General features: G+C 35.9%; 2 protein-coding genes across 5 annotated transcripts; one reads left to right on the top strand and one right to left on the bottom strand.

Moving 5' to 3' along the window:
- The first annotated feature begins 739 nt into the window (after positions 1-739).
- LOC135649569 (putative BPI/LBP family protein At1g04970) lies at positions 740-9,009 on the top strand. 2 transcript variants are annotated; one of them, XM_065168056.1, is made up of 6 exons: positions 740-1,202; positions 1,760-1,899; positions 4,036-4,387; positions 6,150-6,398; positions 7,841-7,966; positions 8,664-9,009. In XM_065168056.1, the coding sequence occupies exons 1-6, from the start codon at positions 777-779 to the stop codon at positions 8,853-8,855; spliced, it is 1,485 nt and encodes a 494-aa protein (XP_065024128.1). In that variant the 5' UTR covers positions 740-776; the 3' UTR covers positions 8,856-9,009. The 2 variants fall into 2 exon arrangements, with proteins under 2 accessions (XP_065024128.1, XP_065024129.1); XM_065168057.1 differs by having other exon boundaries at positions 1,062-1,202; positions 1,756-1,899.
- A 192-nt stretch (positions 9,010-9,201) lies between these two features.
- On the bottom strand, positions 9,202-17,305 carry LOC103998458 (protein HOMOLOG OF MAMMALIAN LYST-INTERACTING PROTEIN 5). Of its 3 annotated transcripts, none has more exons than XM_065168058.1 (7): positions 17,020-17,305; positions 16,816-16,916; positions 11,849-11,958; positions 11,665-11,740; positions 11,431-11,571; positions 10,184-10,261; positions 9,202-10,102 (listed from the first exon to the last, which is right to left on the bottom strand). In XM_065168058.1, exons 1-7 carry the CDS (start codon positions 17,120-17,122, stop codon positions 9,464-9,466), a joined length of 1,248 nt encoding a protein of 415 aa, XP_065024130.1. In that variant the 5' UTR covers positions 17,123-17,305; the 3' UTR covers positions 9,202-9,463. The 3 variants fall into 3 exon arrangements, with proteins under 3 accessions (XP_065024130.1, XP_018686707.2, XP_065024131.1); XM_018831162.2 differs by having other exon boundaries at positions 10,190-10,261; XM_065168059.1 differs by lacking the exons at positions 11,665-11,740; positions 11,849-11,958.
- Positions 17,306-17,650: the final 345 nt, after the last annotated feature.

Genomic DNA, 17,650 nt, shown 5'->3' with positions numbered 1-17,650 from the left:
TCCATATCTCAGAACGAACTATGCGGCTTGGAGAGCTAGCTGTGGCTTATCACGGATACAATCCCAATAATTACCTGTTAATTCAGTTACCTGCTTTAATTATATCAAACATACTTAGAACGATACGCTTATCGGATCGGATGTGAATCTTGGATCCGCATCAAACCCAGGTTATAATGTGGTTGCACGCATCTCAAGGCGGTGAATCAAACGAAACATATGTTTGACTCGACGGACGGATTTTGTTGGGAGGTTTTATGATAAAAGGACGTATTAATCCTTCCAAAATATATTCTTACCGTAGCGTTCCCATTTTACCCAACAGCTGATCACGATACATGGAAGGGGCCAAAAGTACCGAACACCTAATAAATGCATCGCAACCGGTATTAAATCCGTCACTCTTGTGGGCCTCTGATAGTGCAATATGACAGGGTATGAGAACGGGTATGAATGCACGCGGGTAGGGAGATGTTTTCTTGCTCCCAATAATAGAGAAAGGAGACGAGGAGCAACCAGACACCGGCAAACTCAATCTAGCAAGCAATTCCTCGCATCGATCGGTTTCCTGTAATAGCTCAGACGCCATTCAGGCATTCTACTCGTTTGACTGTCGCGGGTCCATATCCCAGACTGACGGTTCGATGAGAGAGAATTCCTGGACCCTGGATGGATTGTCCCACCATATTTCTTATACTTATCTTTTTAAAACCCTCCGAAAAAGAAATAAAAATGGGCCTCTTTTCCTCCCCCTCATTTGGTGGTCTTCGTCCCGGATGGCGTCGCCCCTTCTCTTCCGCCTGCTCCTCTCCCTCCTCTTCCTCTCGGTCTCATTAGGTTCTTCGAGCACTTTACGACTCCAATCCGATGACGCCTACATCTCCGCTGTCGTCTCCGAGAAAGGCCTCGCGTTTGCCAAGGACCTGCTCGTCGAGCGGGCGGTTGAGACTCTCACCTCGCTCCGCATCCGCGACATCGAGAAGTCCGTGGGGATCCCGATCGTGGGCGTGGTCCGTATGGTCGCCTCCAACATTACCCTGGAGGCCATCCATGTCTCCTCGTCGACGGTCCAGCCTGGGGAGTCCGGGATCGTCATCGTCGCCTCCGGCACCACGGCTAACTTGAGCATGGATTGGTTTTATTCCTACACAACTTGGTTTGTCCCTTTCGAAATCTCCGATAAAGGGGGCGCGTTCATTCAGGTATTACCCCACTGATTGCTCTTTGGTGTCGTTATGGTGTCTAAGAATTGGACTTTGATGCATTGTAGCTGTTTATTCTTTTTGTATACTTTAACATGAATTGATTGTTTGGTTGCCTACTTGACATTGCGTAAAATGTACTACTGTGTAGTTTGTAGAAGATAGTCAAGAGAAGTCAAATTGATGTGGATGTACATATCTAACTACGACAAAATCGATTCCTCATTTTTTTTGTCAAGTGTGCTGCAGTAAACTTCTGATTGATTCTTTGAAAGCTTTCAGTTGGTCAGCATAATCTCGTCTTCAAATTTGCTGGCAGTAATATCTCATTAACTAGTAACATTCAGTGTTTTTTCTACTGTCATCAGTATTTCTAAAGTTTTAGTATGTCATTTTTTTTTTCTTTCAGAAGTATATTACTTCTTTTTTTATATCCGAGCTGATGTCTGGTTTTGTTGATTGTCTTCCTGTGTTCTGACAACTAGGACTTTTCTTTTATGATTTGCAAGCTGGCACATTCTAGATTCACCACTCTTTTTTCTGCTTTTTGAAGCAAGGTTGAAGGCATGGAAGTTGGATTAACCATGACCATGGAGAATAAAAATGGGACACTGGAACTGTCTGTTACACAATGTGGTTGTTACATGAAAAATTTTGTCATAACCTTGAATGGAGGAGCTTCTTGGTTCTACCAAGGGTATGTGAGATACATCGATGGACATACATGGATTGAAACCAATTATGTTGCATGATCTGTTTTGTGTTTGATCAGTCAATATATTTTTCTTGTTTGGTAATCTTTTTTTAATACCGATATTTTTTTTTCCAAATAAATGGTGTTTTGTGACTGATATATTTTTCTTTCCGAACACAGTATAAACCTGGTTACTACAAGTTTACATTGAACCTAGGTAATAAATCCAAGACCATTTGATGAAGCTGGCTAATTTTATAGAACATTGACCTGATTCTACAATAATAAAGGGTGGACATCTTGTAATTATTGTTCTAAACATGGACAATTAAATAAAATGCAATGTTGGTGTATTTTGACAAACTTCATTAGAGTTTATAAACTGATAGTTTCAAATGATTGGATATGTTCTTACGTCCTTTGTTGTACCTTTACACAGATATAATTTCCAAAGTAACTCTAAGATGTTTGCTATAGTGTTTGTTGGTGATATCATTTTCATCTTAATCATCTAGTCTCACATGGAGGGAGATATAACAAGATAATTAATTGGTTGAAGTCAAACTTGACTAATTGAAGGTAGCCATGGCTTCAGCAGGAATTGCATGTTCTTCCACTGTTCTTGAATTTATAATCATGGATCTGAAGTATGAACTATCACATTTGTAAATCAAGTGTCTTGTACATACTACTTTCTTCATATTCCTACTTATGAGATGTAAGTGTCTATTCATTTGTAGAGAGTCTGAGAGAATGAAGGACTTTATTCTACTTAGAGTGATTTCAAGATAATGAGCTTCTGATAAAGAAAAAAATCAGTTGTGTTGATACTGAGAATCAATGACATTTTATCTTACGAAACAAATTCCAACATACTCATGAATTTTAAATCACTCAATCAAAATGTAGCATAAAGTAGTGAATAACAGGCTAAAAATTATACAAATTAGAGTTAATACTATGATTACACAATAGGCCTCAGGTTTCTTGGGCAAAAACTTGTTATCTGTTCGAATGAATACTCCTTGGTCATGCCAAAATAAGAGAAGTCATTGTGGAATGTAGGGCATTTCTTCAAAGGGATCCAATGTGGAATCATGAAAATGATGACACTTCTTCTAAACTTTGAGTGCTACAAAGGCTTTGGTACTCTAAACGAGTTAGCAGGCACATTTTAATTTTTAACTTTCAGTGTAGTTTGCTATTCAAAATCATGCTTGGATGGAATTCAGGTGTTTAGCCCAGTTTCAATGGGACCAATTTAAGGACTATGAGGTTACGAAATCATGTGTCTGATTGGATTTAAGGTTTTGAACATTATTTTTCACTTGAGTTTTTGATAGAAATTGGAAAACATTTGGAGGTGCGGTGCTAGATATTGTATGGAAATTGATGTACATAACAGGATGGTCAATTGATGAATTCAGCAAACAAAGGGTTTTTTATATTTTTGGTACTAGTATGAGTGATATCATGGAGAGCGAGGATTAGAAGGAAAAAGGAGAGAGGGAGAGAAATAGCCAGAGGAAGTAAAGAGATCACCTGAAGTTACACTTGTTCCTAGCAGTCACATCTAGGTTTCTAATCAGACATCAATCATGCTTTGTACTGTGAGATGTGAAAAGAGTAAAACTCATAATTTTATCAATCTCTTCGAGATCTACATAAGGAGATTTAGCTCATAAATTTAATTTCAAAGGGGTCCATCCCAACAGAACTTTGCAAAAATAGTCAAATTTGTGGCATGCAAAATTATACTGAAAGAGAAACTTTGATCATTCAAAGCATGAGTTTGATTACATAATAGTTGTTTTAACTAATTCTTTACCGAAGTTAACTCTCATCAACAACAAGTAGATGTTGGGCGCAAAATGCTTCTTTGAGTGGCCACTGAACAGAGTATGAAAAAAATGTCCTGAAGTGTTTACAGCTTAATGAATAGATAACGTTTGACTCTATTCAGAAGTAAAGTTGATATAAACTCATCTAAAATTGAACTTTGAGTCAATCTTGTATCATGCTCTTTCATCAGATCAGTTGACACCTATTGTGTCTGCTTTGTAATTTTATATGCTCTTTTCTTCCATGTCAGGCAGCCTTTTTGACTAAATATCTTCCTGCTCCATTCATACTTTCCAGGTTTCTAAATGCTTTTGCAGATCAGATCAGATCTGCTGTAGAGGATGCAATTGTGAAGAAGATAAATGAAGGGGCACTAAAGCTTGATTCATTGCTGAAAACTGTTCCAAACAAAATTGATGTGGACAAAGTTTCTGCTCTAAATGTCACATTTGTGAATGACCCGACTTTCACAAATTTTTCTGTTGAGTTTGATATTAATGGCTTATTCATTTCACTGGACAAAACTTCTGCCCGTGGTTACTTTCAGAAGACATCACAACTTTCACATTCTTGTGATGGGACACAAAAGATGCTTTGGATGTCATTGGATGAATCTGTATTTAACTCAGCATCTGATGTCTATTTCCAGGTAACCTTCTCTTACATCACTGATTAACCTTGCCTGTAGGTAGAGACACTTGAGGAAATTTTTGGGCCATGCTTATTTAATAAGAAAGACATTTGATTGTTATGTGAAGTTCCATAATACTTCTTTTTTGGTTTCAGACCATATCAAACACACAAATATTAGAATTGTCACAAAGAAGCATGTGGTTGTGTGCCATGTATCTATGGTTTTCTTGTCCATGATAAAAAGGCACATATTAGGTATAATAACAATGTGTACTCATTTTGTACTCTACACTTGCAATTTGTTGGTTTTTTTGGTAGTTGACAATGCTAGAGAAAAGTGCTTCATGTCCTGGCTTAAAGAGAAAAAATATCTATAAATTATTTGGAAGAAATGGTTAATTTTCTACAGCCTTTGTTCTATGCTGGTGAATCTATGAGATTGTAGCAGCATTTACTAGCTTTCACACTGTATCTTTTTTGGTAGTGGTTCAGAATTGACTGTTATTCCCAAACAGAAAGTCCTTATATTTTTATCAACAAAACCAGGTTCCAAAGGGTTCCTTGTTTGACTTCTACACAATCTAATGGCTAACAATTTTCTTCATTCCGGACATTTGCGGAGTTTTTGCTCTCATGTATTATCTTGTGGATGGTTGGATTGTTCTAATAATAAGTTTGAACCAAAGTATGCAATTTCGAATAATACCACCTGGTACGGGTGGTACGTACCGGTCCGTCAGCTGATCGGTACAAGGACCGCCCGTTATCGGACGGAACGGAATATATATATATATATATATATATATATAAAGCGGCATCGCATCGCCTTTTTTAGCGATGTCGCCGAGGCGACGCGACGTTGCCTTTAATAAGAATATTTATATATAAATATAAATATTTATATATATATGTATGTATGTGTATATATATATGTATGTATATATAATATTATATATAAATATATATATATATATATATATATATATATATATATATATATATATATATATATGACATCGCGTCGGCCTTTTCGGTGACGTCGCCGAGGTGACGCGACGTTGCCTTTAATAAGAATATTTATATATAAATATAAATATTTATATATATATGTATGTATGTGTATATATATATATGTGTATATATATATATATATATGTATATATATAATATTATATATATAAATATATATTTATTAATTTATACATATATAAAAATGAGGCGACATCGCCTCGGTGACGTCGCCCCACTTGGGAGAAGAGAGAGGCGACGTCGTCGAATTATATATATATATATATATATATATATATACTGAGCAGTATACCGAACGGTATATCACTCGGTATACAGTATCGTACCGTACGGAGTGAGCGTCGAAACTCCGGTACGATACGATATTTCAATCCTTGGTTTGAACAATTATAATTGTGCTGGGAACTTAATTTTTAATTAAACTACGATACAGTGGCATGGATAAACCTGATTGTTCAGGGTTACAGGCATAGAAACAATCTTTCCACTTGTAAGGATAAGATTGCATCCATTGACCGTTCTGCGTTTATGGGAGTTTCATGGATTGGACCTTCCTTTTTTAACTAAATGGCACATTATACAAATCAAAACTTGGTTTTGTTATAATCATCCATGTGGCTTTAGTGCTGTAAATAAAATAATTTTAGCAAAAATAAAATAGCTTTTCTTTCTGAAAAAGCTGATGTTTGTATTCTTCCATGTTGATTGCTTCCACTGTTGTGCTAATACTTTTCTCTTATTTGGTTTAGGCAGGAGTGATGCATTGGGTTGTGGAAAAAATACCTGATCAGTCTTTTCTGAACACTGCTAGGTGGAAGTATCTTATTCCCCAATTGTACAAAAAGTACCCTAATGATGACATGCTGTTGAATATGTCATTAACTTCTCCACCGGGCATATGGATTACACCACAAAAAATAGGGGCAACTATTTCTTTAGACATGACCATTGATGTCTTGGATGGCAGTAAGACAATTCCTGTTGCTTGCATATCAGTGGTAATTGATCGTTAAGCAAATTTTATAGATGATGTCGGTTCTGCTAATTATAATCTAATGCATGGTATACATTAATGCTTCTGTATGTATATATGCTAGAGCTATACACTGGTCTTAGTGCTTTTAGACAATAGGTGACTTCAGTACATCTATATATATTCTTCTTTACTTCATACAGAGAGGCATATAATTTGTTCACAAATTGTTATCCTATTTTTGTTGAAATGGGTAAGAGCTAGGTCAAGTTGAACAAGGTAATTGATAATACAGTTTCATGACCTAATCTAAACAACATGACTTGATCATGTTATATTTGAAATTTTGCTATGCCCATTATCTATTGAACTCTCTTTTTATATTTTCGTATGTAGTGCTATCTAAAACAGATTGTTGTTGAAGGGTCATAGTTTTTCATACATTTTTCTACTCCTTTATGATTGTCTTGGAATGGTGGCTTTATATTGTATTCTATATAGACATTTTTCGGTTCATCTTTAAGGAGTTTCACATGTACCAGTCCAGTTATATGAGTAGTGGGGGATCTAACCTCAAATGGTGAAAGGATTTTGAACTTGAGCAACCTTGATACTATCACCAAGTTTAGAGCTAATGCAAGTATAAAGAAAGAAAATTTTGACTTGGATTGCCTTTGTTGATATTTGAAAACTTATAAAAATAATTTATAAAATGGTATCATTTTTATAGTGCCAGAGGGGATTGCATTTCTGAAGAAGCACAGAATTATTATTGCAACAGCTCAGCTAGGCAAAGATTCGATGAACTCAAGTAGTTAAATGCATCTTGGGATATTCTTGTGAACCATATTATTTCTTTGGTTCAAAAACTACACCACTACTTATATGCATCACAAGGTTTGTGTTTAGTTGTTGATTCTGTTATGAACCTTTTCATTTTAGATGGTTCGTGGACAAAATGGAGAGTTTTGAGCATTTATGTCAACTTGTCATCCCCTCTGAAGAAAGTAATAGTATGGATAACAAATCTGTTTCTATGAAGCTTGATCCTGACTATGACAGTCCATTGTCAATTTGAATAGCTTTCTATAAGTTTATATTGCTTTTTGCTGATCACAATGTGTATTAGGATAACACTTTTAAGTTTTAACTACAACTAAAACATTACTGCATATAATCCAGCTTGTCGAGAGCTGCAGGTGTTGTTAGGAATGTTTTTTGCGTCTACACGAAACACATACACATATGCACTACTGCTGATGCTTTTGCGATGCCTCAGGTTTTAATATTTAATATGAATGTTTGCGCTGGTAGCCAGGGTTCTTCCTTGGATCCTACGAGTGCAATTAAGTTAAATCTTTTTATTGATGATTGCAGGTTTTTAATATTGATGTTCTTTCATAGCATTGCAAAATTGATTGCTTCCATGTACCATGATCTGAGGACTTGTCGCTTGTCTTGTTGCAGCTAGTTAGCGTTTCAGGAGTTGTCGAGATATCAGGGAATAATCTAGCTGGTCAAGTTGAATTAGATGACTTCACCCTTACTCTGAAGTGGAGTGATGTAGGCAACTTTCATATGTATCTTATCCAGGTATGGTTGATCTACTTATTACTCTTCTTCTGTAGCTCAGAAGTTTCTTTCTGGATTTTTGTTAGAAATCTGTTTTCATATGAATTTCTGACTGCCTATTGTCATTTGCGATCTTGAGACAAAGAGAGTCTCATTTTGGTTAAAACCATGCTAAGCATGGTCCTCAAGATTTTTACTTTTCAAGAGATGAATGATACCACATGTATTGCATCAGTACTATGCATCATATTGACAGTATGAGATAAAACTGAATTAATCTTTCGAGCACCACTAAATATTCATTTGCTCATGACGAATTCGCCAAAACCACAATGTTCTACGTAAATGGAACTTGAGGAGTCCTCCTATGGTCTTAAAACATTTCATGGGGCATCAAAATCCAAAAAAATTGGATCTGCTGAGTGCTCATCTAATTATTTCACCGGAAGGTTCATCGTGCATACTCTGGTTCTTATTACTTGGAGTTAATTTCACAGTTTACACAAACCGGTGGAGCATTCCTGGTTAAGATATGAAGGTTTGAAATTTGGGGGAGAGTTATCTGATGTTTATTGTTTCTTTTGTTAGTTTTTAACGTAATGTGGAAATTTGCATTGCTTCCACTTCGTCTGTTTTTCACGTTCAACTTTATGCTAATTGTTTGTCATAGCGATTGGTATTAAGGAAAGACACTTAGTAGATTTTAATGTCGATGCAGGGAGTAATGCGAGTTTTCCTGAACACAGTCTTCGTGCCATATGTGAACACGCATCTCCGGAAAGGGTTTCCTCTGCCGATTGTCCACGGTTTCACCCTGCAACATGCAGATATCCTTACTGCCAACTCCATGATGATTGTATGCTCTGATGTAGCATTCAACAAAACGACTGGTGTGATCTCTTCCTTGTAATTTTCAATCACACTCAAAGCGACCATACAGATTGAAGTGAATCCTTTGTCTATGTTCAGTACAAATGTGTGCAGATTGAAGTAGAATCCTTTCTCTATGTTCAGTACTAATGTGTGATTGTGAAAGCATTATATACCTTCAGCTTTTTCTTTTATTTTGTACAGTATTCTATGTACACGAGCTCGAACATTATGCTAAAAATACATATATATACATATATACATGAATTGGGTTTTTTTTTTATGTTTTGTCATGTGTACAATTTTTCCAATCATCACTTGTGTATTAAATGGTCCAAAAGATAGAAGAAGATGGATAAGATACAAGCTTTGATTGACCATACAAGTAGAGAATAAGCCTTGGGTATCCATCTATTTTTCTGCATCATTCATAGTATTAACAAAAACTGTGATGCATATGTATCAAACAAAGATAAGATGAGAAGTCGGGTTGACGACGAAACATGCCATGAACAGGGACATCATGAACATAAGAAGAATTGGGGTTTGAGAGTAAATGACCCTAATACAATCCAAACTAATGGGTTTCAACTGAAGGATTGGTCAAAAGTTCGAGAGAGAGAGTAAATGACCCTAATACAATACAAACTAATGGGTTTCAGCTGAAGGATTGGTCAAAAGTTCAAGAGAACGCCGAAGGAAATCCACCGCAACAGGGACATCATCAAATGCAAGTGCACCAACAGCAAACCTTGCTGCCTTATGAGCCTCTGCAATTTTCTCCGCAGGTGGCTGATAACTGCTGTCATACTTGTATCTCTCGGCCGATAGAGGAGCTTGTACCACATGACTCTCGTGGACACTGCCATAACTGTACTGTGCTGGTGGTGCATAATGTGAAACAGGAGCAGGTTGGTGAGAGGATGCAGAATCATGGGCATGGTAGTAAGAAGGCTGATGAGTGGGGGCAGACGGGAAGGTGCTATCATGGAAGCTTGGATAAGACTGAAAATTAGGATAGGGAAATGGAGGAGTAGGGTTTTCTGAATGATTATTTTGAGGCATATGTTGGAGCTCATCTCTGTAAGAATGATGATCGTATTGTTGAGAGTAAGCAGAATATTCAGGCCCGCTGGTCTGTTGAAGGTGGTGAACATCAGGACTAGCATAGGAGGATGATGTCGCAGGCGGTTGACCGAAACCCTGCATGGTAACCTCATCAGCATCCTGAGATGATAAGTTGGCACTTTGGTAGCTACCTGCAAAGCTCTCACTTCTTCCTATGATCTGTAGAGGCAGAAGAAAAAAAATATATCTGTTAGAAAAGGTTTCAACAATACCCTTTGGGCAGAAAGAAAAGCAGCTCACATTGACCTTATCTACATGATGAGGTGATGCATCACCACCTCTCTGGCTGGATGGAAAACTGTCACTTGGTTGCAGGTCCTAGCACAGGATAAAAAGATGAGAAGAGACTTTGTAGACCATTTAAACATTTTCTCTTTTATAACAAGAATAGTAATAAAAAAAAATTCAAGGTTTTGACAGAGATAAATCATGATACAAAACAAGAAAATTCGAAAATCTGCAGTCTAACTACTGCAGAATCTTACAAAATCCTCATTAGCTTCATCACTTTGGGGAGTTACATATGCATGTTAAAAGGACCTCTAACTTTTGGCTGTTTTTTAAAAAATAATGAAAGAAATTTTCATTACAAGTGTACATGATGCTCACACATGAACTCCGAATATGAGATCTATTACTTGTGCAACAATGCACTAACTAACGCGGATATCTTAACAGAACATACCTTAGAGGACCTCTAACTTTTGGCTGTTTTATATGCTATGTTCAAAATGCTTGTTTTCTCCTATTCTGGAGAAAAGAGTTATTATACAGAACATACTGAAGCAATCACTGTTCAAGTATAGCACTGTGGAAGGGGCAATACATATGATGAGCCTCACTCCAGCTGACCTACTTTGCAAAATTTGGCAAAAAAAAATGTCAGGAACTAAATCCAAATTTGCTCCAAAGTTAATGGACCAGTGGTTTAATTTATCCTTTGACATAAATAAATCCAAGACTCAAGTACAAATGAAAGTTTAAATGCTATTTTTTGTCAAGCTTACTGGTTTATGTAGTTACTAACAATGTATTCTGAAAAAAGATAACATTATCTTTGCCACTTAAAAACAAATTCCTTGAAAGCAGCAAAATCCTGTCAATTCCCGATACAAGCTCATGAAGCCGGCAAAAATCAGAATGCAGTACTAAATTATAAAATTTTGTCAGTAGTGTATACAACAACAAACCCGTAAACCCCAACTATTTGAGTTCGGCAAGCTTAGTGGTGTATGTGGATGCTAATAATGTGATCTAAATAATACGAATAATGATTTTTTTAATGTTTAAGAACATTTTCTTCTTTGTGAGAATTAAAATCTATCAATTTCTGATATGAACACTTCAAAAAACTTCAGAACACCAAAGAGAGCAAAAGAAAAAATAAGCTATCTTGCCAAACATATGGTTGTGGTTCACATAAAGGAAGCATGCTGTATTATTTGCTCAGCCAATGAGGTATATCATATGCAACTTAAAATGCATACATATGTGTTGCTTGATGGGCTCGAGGAAATTGATAAATCTGTATCACCACCAGGAGGGCCTGGTTCAGGCTTCCGGCCTTCTTTCAAGGCTTTCCTTATATCTGCAGCTTTCCAAACTGCATACTTCTGTTTTTGCTCAATCTGGAAAATGCAACATGACCAGCATAAGTCAACTTTCTCAAATTGAATCACAGATCAAGATAACTTTAAATTACCATTAGATGAAAAACTTACATCGGGCTGATGCTCACCAAATTGACTCAAAATCTCAAAAAAGATGCTCGCTGCATAAAAGGTCTTTGCAGTATTCCTGTAACATTTATATCTCATTTATATTGCCTACACTCATGACACTGTAAAACACTAGCTAGTTATGTTAAATAATTGACAACGAAGCACAACAAGTTGTTTTACATACAAGTCAGCACGCCCAGCACGATCTTGTTTATCTGCCTTTGCAAAAAGATTAGATACAAATCCCTCCACGTAAAGGTTGTCATCCGGCCCTAACTTTAATGATTTTTTATCCTGTGAGAAGTTACAGGATCTTGCATCAATAAAAAGAAATCTCCATTTAAATTAGTACTAAAATTTTCAGATGAATCTTAAATGGTGACTATTAGCAAATGTTATTGTCTTCAAGTATGCAAACCATCAATGTAAAACTAAATTCTTCATTGCCAGCTAGAGAAGCACTAGATTAACAGGAAACAACCAGTAACACATAATTGGTGAAAGATGGTCACTTTTGCCTAGTTTTCTCTCAGAAAAAGGTGAAAGTTGAATTTAACATGGACCACACAACAAAGCTTAATGATAGAGACAGACTTAATCAATACAAAAATTACAATATCCATATTCCACAAATTACAGTTAACAATGTTTAATTGGATGATGTTAACAGTGTTTAATTGAAAATTTTGCTGACTGGTCAACACAGAACCCTTTTTTAGCAGAAAGGAATTTGCAAGTAAAGCAATGAAAAACAATTAAAAATATAAATCTGATAGCATAACAATGAATGCTACTGCTGCCATCAAAGATTTGCTACAACCTATTTATGTCAAGGATACAAATCTTTACTCTGACATTCAGCCCTGTTGAGGATGTACTACCAACTAATACAATAATAACAACAAAACCATAAGTCCCAATTATTTGGAATCAACTACATGAATCTTTTACCGCCACTGAAATCTGTTAAAAGTTATATGTTTAGTAAAGTTTAGAATACTTAAATCTTTATTTATAGTTTCTATCCGTGTCTGCCATACCGAATCGTACCGCCCGGTACGGGCGGTACGTACCGGTCCGACAGGCCAGCGGTACGCGGACCGCCCCGTACCGGTACACCGTACCATACCGGTACCGAGCCCAGATCGAAATATCGATACGGTACGGTATTGCGAACCTTGGTTTCTATTAAGGTCTTTTTAATCTTCCTCCATCTCTCCTCGTATCACTAACATTAAACATTTCACCTCTTTTGACTATCGCATATGAAGGTCTCCTAAACACATGTTTATACCATCTTAAACGATTTTCTCTCATCTTATCCCCTATCAAAGGGGTACCTAGTTGTTTACGAATAAAAGTATTTCTTTTCCTATCTTTCCTAGTAACTCTACACATATATCTCAACATTCTTATCTCAACAATATGAATTTTTTATTTTTTTTGCATATGTTGTTTCTTAACTATTAAACACTTAGATCATTAAAGCATTGTTGATTTCACAACTGTCTTATAAAATTTTTCTTTCAATTTGAAAGATATCCAATGATCACATAAGATTCCTGATGCCCCTTGCTATTTTAACCATCATGTTTTCACTTTATGAATAATATTTTCATCGATCTCTCCATTTTGTTAAATAATTGATCCAAGATACCTAAAGTTTTTACTTAAAGAAAATTCTTATTTATCCAACTTAACTATATTTGCTAGTTTATTCCTAGTATTACTATAATTTCATCTCATATATTCAGTTTTCATCATACTTAATCTAAAACCTTTAAATTCCGAGGATTGTCTTCATAGCTCAAATTTATAATTAATTTCACTTAGGCTCTTATCAACTTAATATAATATCATCAGCGAATAACATACACTAATAAGGTCTATCATGTAAATGACTAATCAGTTCACACATTATCAATGCGAAAAGATAGTGACTTAATGTAGATTCTTGATATAATCCTATGATAATAGAAAACTTACTAGACACATTCCCTATAATTCTAACACTAGTAGCTACAATATCATACATATCCTTGATAACATCCATATAGTTAGTAGATATACCGTTCTTTTCTAAAACCCACCATACTAAGCCTCTAGGAACTCTATTATAGGCTTACTCTAGGTCAATAAAAACCATATGCATATCTTCTTTTCTCCTAAAACTTTTCAATAATTATCTTAATAAATAAATAGCTTCTATAGTTGATCGTCCAAACATAAAACTAAATTAATTGTTAGAGATATTTGTCTTAAACCTTATCTTACTTTCGATAACTCTTTTACAAAGTTTCATAGTATGGCTCATGATTTTAATTCCTTAATAATTTGAACAATTTTGTATGTCATCCTTATTCTTGTAAATTGACACTAAAAATCTCTTTCTTTATTCACTAGGCATGTTTATAAATCTCATACTTTTATTAAATAAACTAGTTAACCAAGTTACTCACTTGTCTTCTAAATTTTTTTTAGACCTCACAGTGATTTAAAAAAGCGCTCGGGCGCTCGCCTAAGTGCTCGGGCGAGGCGAGGTGAGGCCCGAGCGCCTCGCTTCACTTCCAGGCAGCGCGCTTCAAAGAGGCGCCGCCTGGGCGCTCCCCCGAGCCCAGACGCTGGGCGCTTCGGGCGAGCGCCTAGGTTAAACCAGGCGACCGAACCAACGTTTTAGGTCTGGTTCGATCTCCGGTGCTTTAGTTGGTTCAATCGAACCAACTAAAGCACCAATATCAGCTGTCGCTGCCCAACCCTAACCCTGCTCGTTACCGCTGCCGCTCCCACTCCCGCTGCTCGCTGCTCTCTACCGTTGCCGTTGTCGCCGCTCTCGTTGCTCGTTGCTCCCGCTCCCGTTGCTCGCTGCCGCTGTCGCCGCTCCCGCTGTCGCCACTCCCACTCCCGCTGCTGCTGCCTCCTTACACTCCCGCTCCCGCTCCTGCTGCCGCTGTCGCTTCCTCTTTTCTCAGTCAGCACCCCCTTACACTCCTCTTCCTTCTTTTCCTTCTGTATACTTTTAACAGTATACAGTATACTGTTAACAGTATACTAATAATAATATTTATATTTATTAGATTAATAATATATTATTTTGATTTTGTATCTTAGATTTTCTTAATTTAATAGCATATTTTTATTTAAAATTTTAAATAATTATATTTATTAATTATATTATATATTTTTATATTTTAGCACGTCGCTTCGCTCGGGCGAGCGCCTAGCGCCTCGGGCGTTTTTGGACCTTGACGCCTTTTGGCGCCTAGCGCTTTTTAAATCACTGAGACCTCAATATGGATACCAACCGGTCCCACACTATTAGTTATTTTTATTTTCTTTAATATGTCTTTTGCTTTACTAGCTCTAATTTTATAAACAAATCTATGATTATTAAATCTACCACTATTATTTATCGTTAAAGCTAATTCCTATGTGGAATATTCATTAAATAGTTTATAAAAATAATTTCTTCACCTTTTCTTGATTCCATCATCATTAACATGTAGTTTGATCTTCATCTTTAATGCATCTAATATTACCTAAATCCTTACACTTCGTTTCCCTAGCTTTAGCAATTCAATATAAATCTTTTTCACCATCTTTAGTACCTGATTTATTATAAAAATTATCATAAGTTTTATATCTTGTCATATTAACTGTTTTTTTAGCCGTTTTTTAGATTCTTTTGTATCTTTTAAATCTATCCTCATTTTTACAATTTTGTCAATATTTAAAACATGATCTTCTAGTAAAAATTATTTTTTAAACTTCCTCGCACCACCACCAACTCTCTCTTAAGTTACTCCTCTACCTTTCGTTTCATCAAGAATCTTCTTTGTTAAGCTCATAATCTTATTAGCCATCGTAGTATAAATAATATTAATATTATCCTTGTCTAAGTTCCAAGTCATCTCCCTTTCCATCCTATTCTTAAAGACCTCTTTACATTATCATTTTTAAAATTCCATCATCTAGTCTTAGTAAATTTTTTAATTATCAATTTCTTCTTCCATTTTCTACGATAAATATCTAATATCAGCAACCTATGTTGATTCATCAAACTTTCGTCGAGTATAACTTTACATTTCTTAAAAATAACTTTATTTACCTTTCTAGTGAGAAAAAAATCTATTTGGCTATAATTGTGAGTCTGTGACCACTCTTATAAGTAACCAAATCTTCATCTCTCTTCTTAAAGTGAATATTTACAATTATAAGATCATACGAAGTTGAAAAATCTAAAATCATACCATCATTTTCATTTCTATCCCCATAACCATAGCCCCCATGCACTCATTTATATTCAACATATGTTTTCCCCATATAACCATTCAAATCTCCTATAATTGTATCACCAACTAATACAAGTGTCAGATTGCTTGTATTCTTAGGCAATTCTTCTTTGATCTTTTTTCCGTCCTTCGTGATTACTACAACATACGGAAGTCATATCACCTCATTAATAAAACTGATAGTCTTGTTTTATCTCAACAACAATCTTCATGGTCCTCTTCTATTATCTTGTTTCTTTTCGTAGCACAAAGGACCCATCGTATGGTTCCCATTTCCATGGCACTAAGTTTATGGATCTGGTGCTCCATAAGACAACTGTACACTAACTCATAAATCATGGATGGCTTTGTAAATGCCTTATAAAACACTAACTCTTGTCATACATACTAGAGGGTATTTGAAGGTCATACAACGCTCCCAAATTCATTGTATTTAAACAGTTTGAATTTAGTTTCATAATGTTTTCCATCTTCCCAAATAGAAGGTGCATGCCTGACAGAAACCAAAAATATAAAGCTGCCAATTCATGTATGGCTCTTCAGCCCTACCTCGGGCATAAAGTTGCCCTAATGTTCTTCAGCGACCAAAAATCTTAGTCCAGAAATATAAAAACGAGCAAGAAGACAACTTCTGATCGTTCTAATTAAAGCTCGAACAGCAACATCATCACCATCAAAGGGAACAAATAAATAGCCATGCACCTTAACATACACGAAATTCAACTCGAATCAATCAACAGACAACAAGAAAGGAGTCAACTCTATACTATGAGATTCTTCGCAAGATCGAATTCACAGCATAAAGAGATGAAAAAGAATCATTAAATTAAATAGAATGACGAAGGAGAAAGATTAAACCAACCTTCTCGAGTTGGTTCATGAGGGAGATGAGGAGGGCGTTGGTGGTCTTGGTTCGATCCTTCTGCGGAATCTTCAGCCCTCGCTCCATCGCGTAGAACCGACCTGCCAACCAACCAATCGAAACAACGATTGAAAGGGGAACAAATCTTAGGGTTACTAGGGACGCGAACTATTCCAAAAAGAATCGGAGATCGAATGGTAATACAGTAGTAGGCGACGAGGGGTTCGTGCTTCTGCAGCTCGTCGGCCCTTTGAAGGTAGGGCAGGAGGAGCTTCGCCGGCTCCGCGTCGCCCCCAACACCTGACATGACACCCAGTTAATCCCTCGAAGGTCTCTCTTTTGTGGGAAGATTTGATATTATTGATTGGATCGTTTGTCTCCTCACAGAGGAGCGAATTCTTCTTCCTTATTGTAGCAGACCGTACACAACCCCGAGGAGGAGGCCATCTTGAACGAACCAAGAAGAAATAAGCGGGCTGCTTCCATGCGAAGGAAGCTGCTACAGGAATTCAATAAATATCTAATACAAAAATACCCCGATTTTTGAAATAATATATATATATATATATATAGGTAAATTTTCGTTAAAAAAATTCATAATTTTGAGAAGTTCTCACCCTCATTTTCAATAATTCTCACACATAACCTCAACTTGAACTTATTTAATGAATCTAAAACTTAGATCAGTTCAAAATAAATTATATTAATAATTTATTAACATATATAAATTTATATTATTTAAAAATAATAATATAAAAATATAGTAATTATAATATAGTAAATATAATAAAAATATAAATAATAAATATAAAAAATATTAACTATAAAGTAAAAA

Source organism: Musa acuminata, chromosome BXJ3-9, assembly GCF_036884655.1.
Source record: "Musa acuminata AAA Group cultivar baxijiao chromosome BXJ3-9, Cavendish_Baxijiao_AAA, whole genome shotgun sequence".
NCBI lineage: Eukaryota > Viridiplantae > Streptophyta > Magnoliopsida > Zingiberales > Musaceae > Musa > Musa acuminata.
This window is presented reverse-complemented; position numbering and strand designations above follow the sequence as displayed.

What these genes read in the sequence shown, in the direction of transcription:
- LOC135649569 (XM_065168056.1), top strand. Translation starts at nt 777, where the DNA reads ATGGCGTCGCCCCTTCTCTTCCGCCTGCTCCTCTCCCTCCTCTTCCTC. An exon ending in AAGGGGGCGCGTTCATTCAG is followed by an intron (nt 1,203 to 1,759) that starts GTATTACCCCAC and finishes TTTTGAAGCAAG; the next exon opens with GTTGAAGGCATGGAAGTTGG. An exon ending in GCTTCTTGGTTCTACCAAGG is followed by an intron (nt 1,900 to 4,035) that starts GTATGTGAGATA and finishes CATACTTTCCAG; the next exon opens with GTTTCTAAATGCTTTTGCAG.
- LOC103998458 (XM_065168058.1), bottom strand. Translation starts at nt 17,122, where the DNA reads ATGTCAGGTGTTGGGGGCGACGCGGAGCCGGCGAAGCTCCTCCTGCCC. An exon ending in ACCCCTCGTCGCCTACTACT is followed by an intron (nt 16,917 to 17,019) that starts GTATTACCATTC and finishes GTTGGTTGGCAG; the next exon opens with GTCGGTTCTACGCGATGGAG. An exon ending in CGTGCTGGGCGTGCTGACTT is followed by an intron (nt 11,741 to 11,848) that starts GTATGTAAAACA and finishes TAAATGTTACAG; the next exon opens with GAATACTGCAAAGACCTTTT.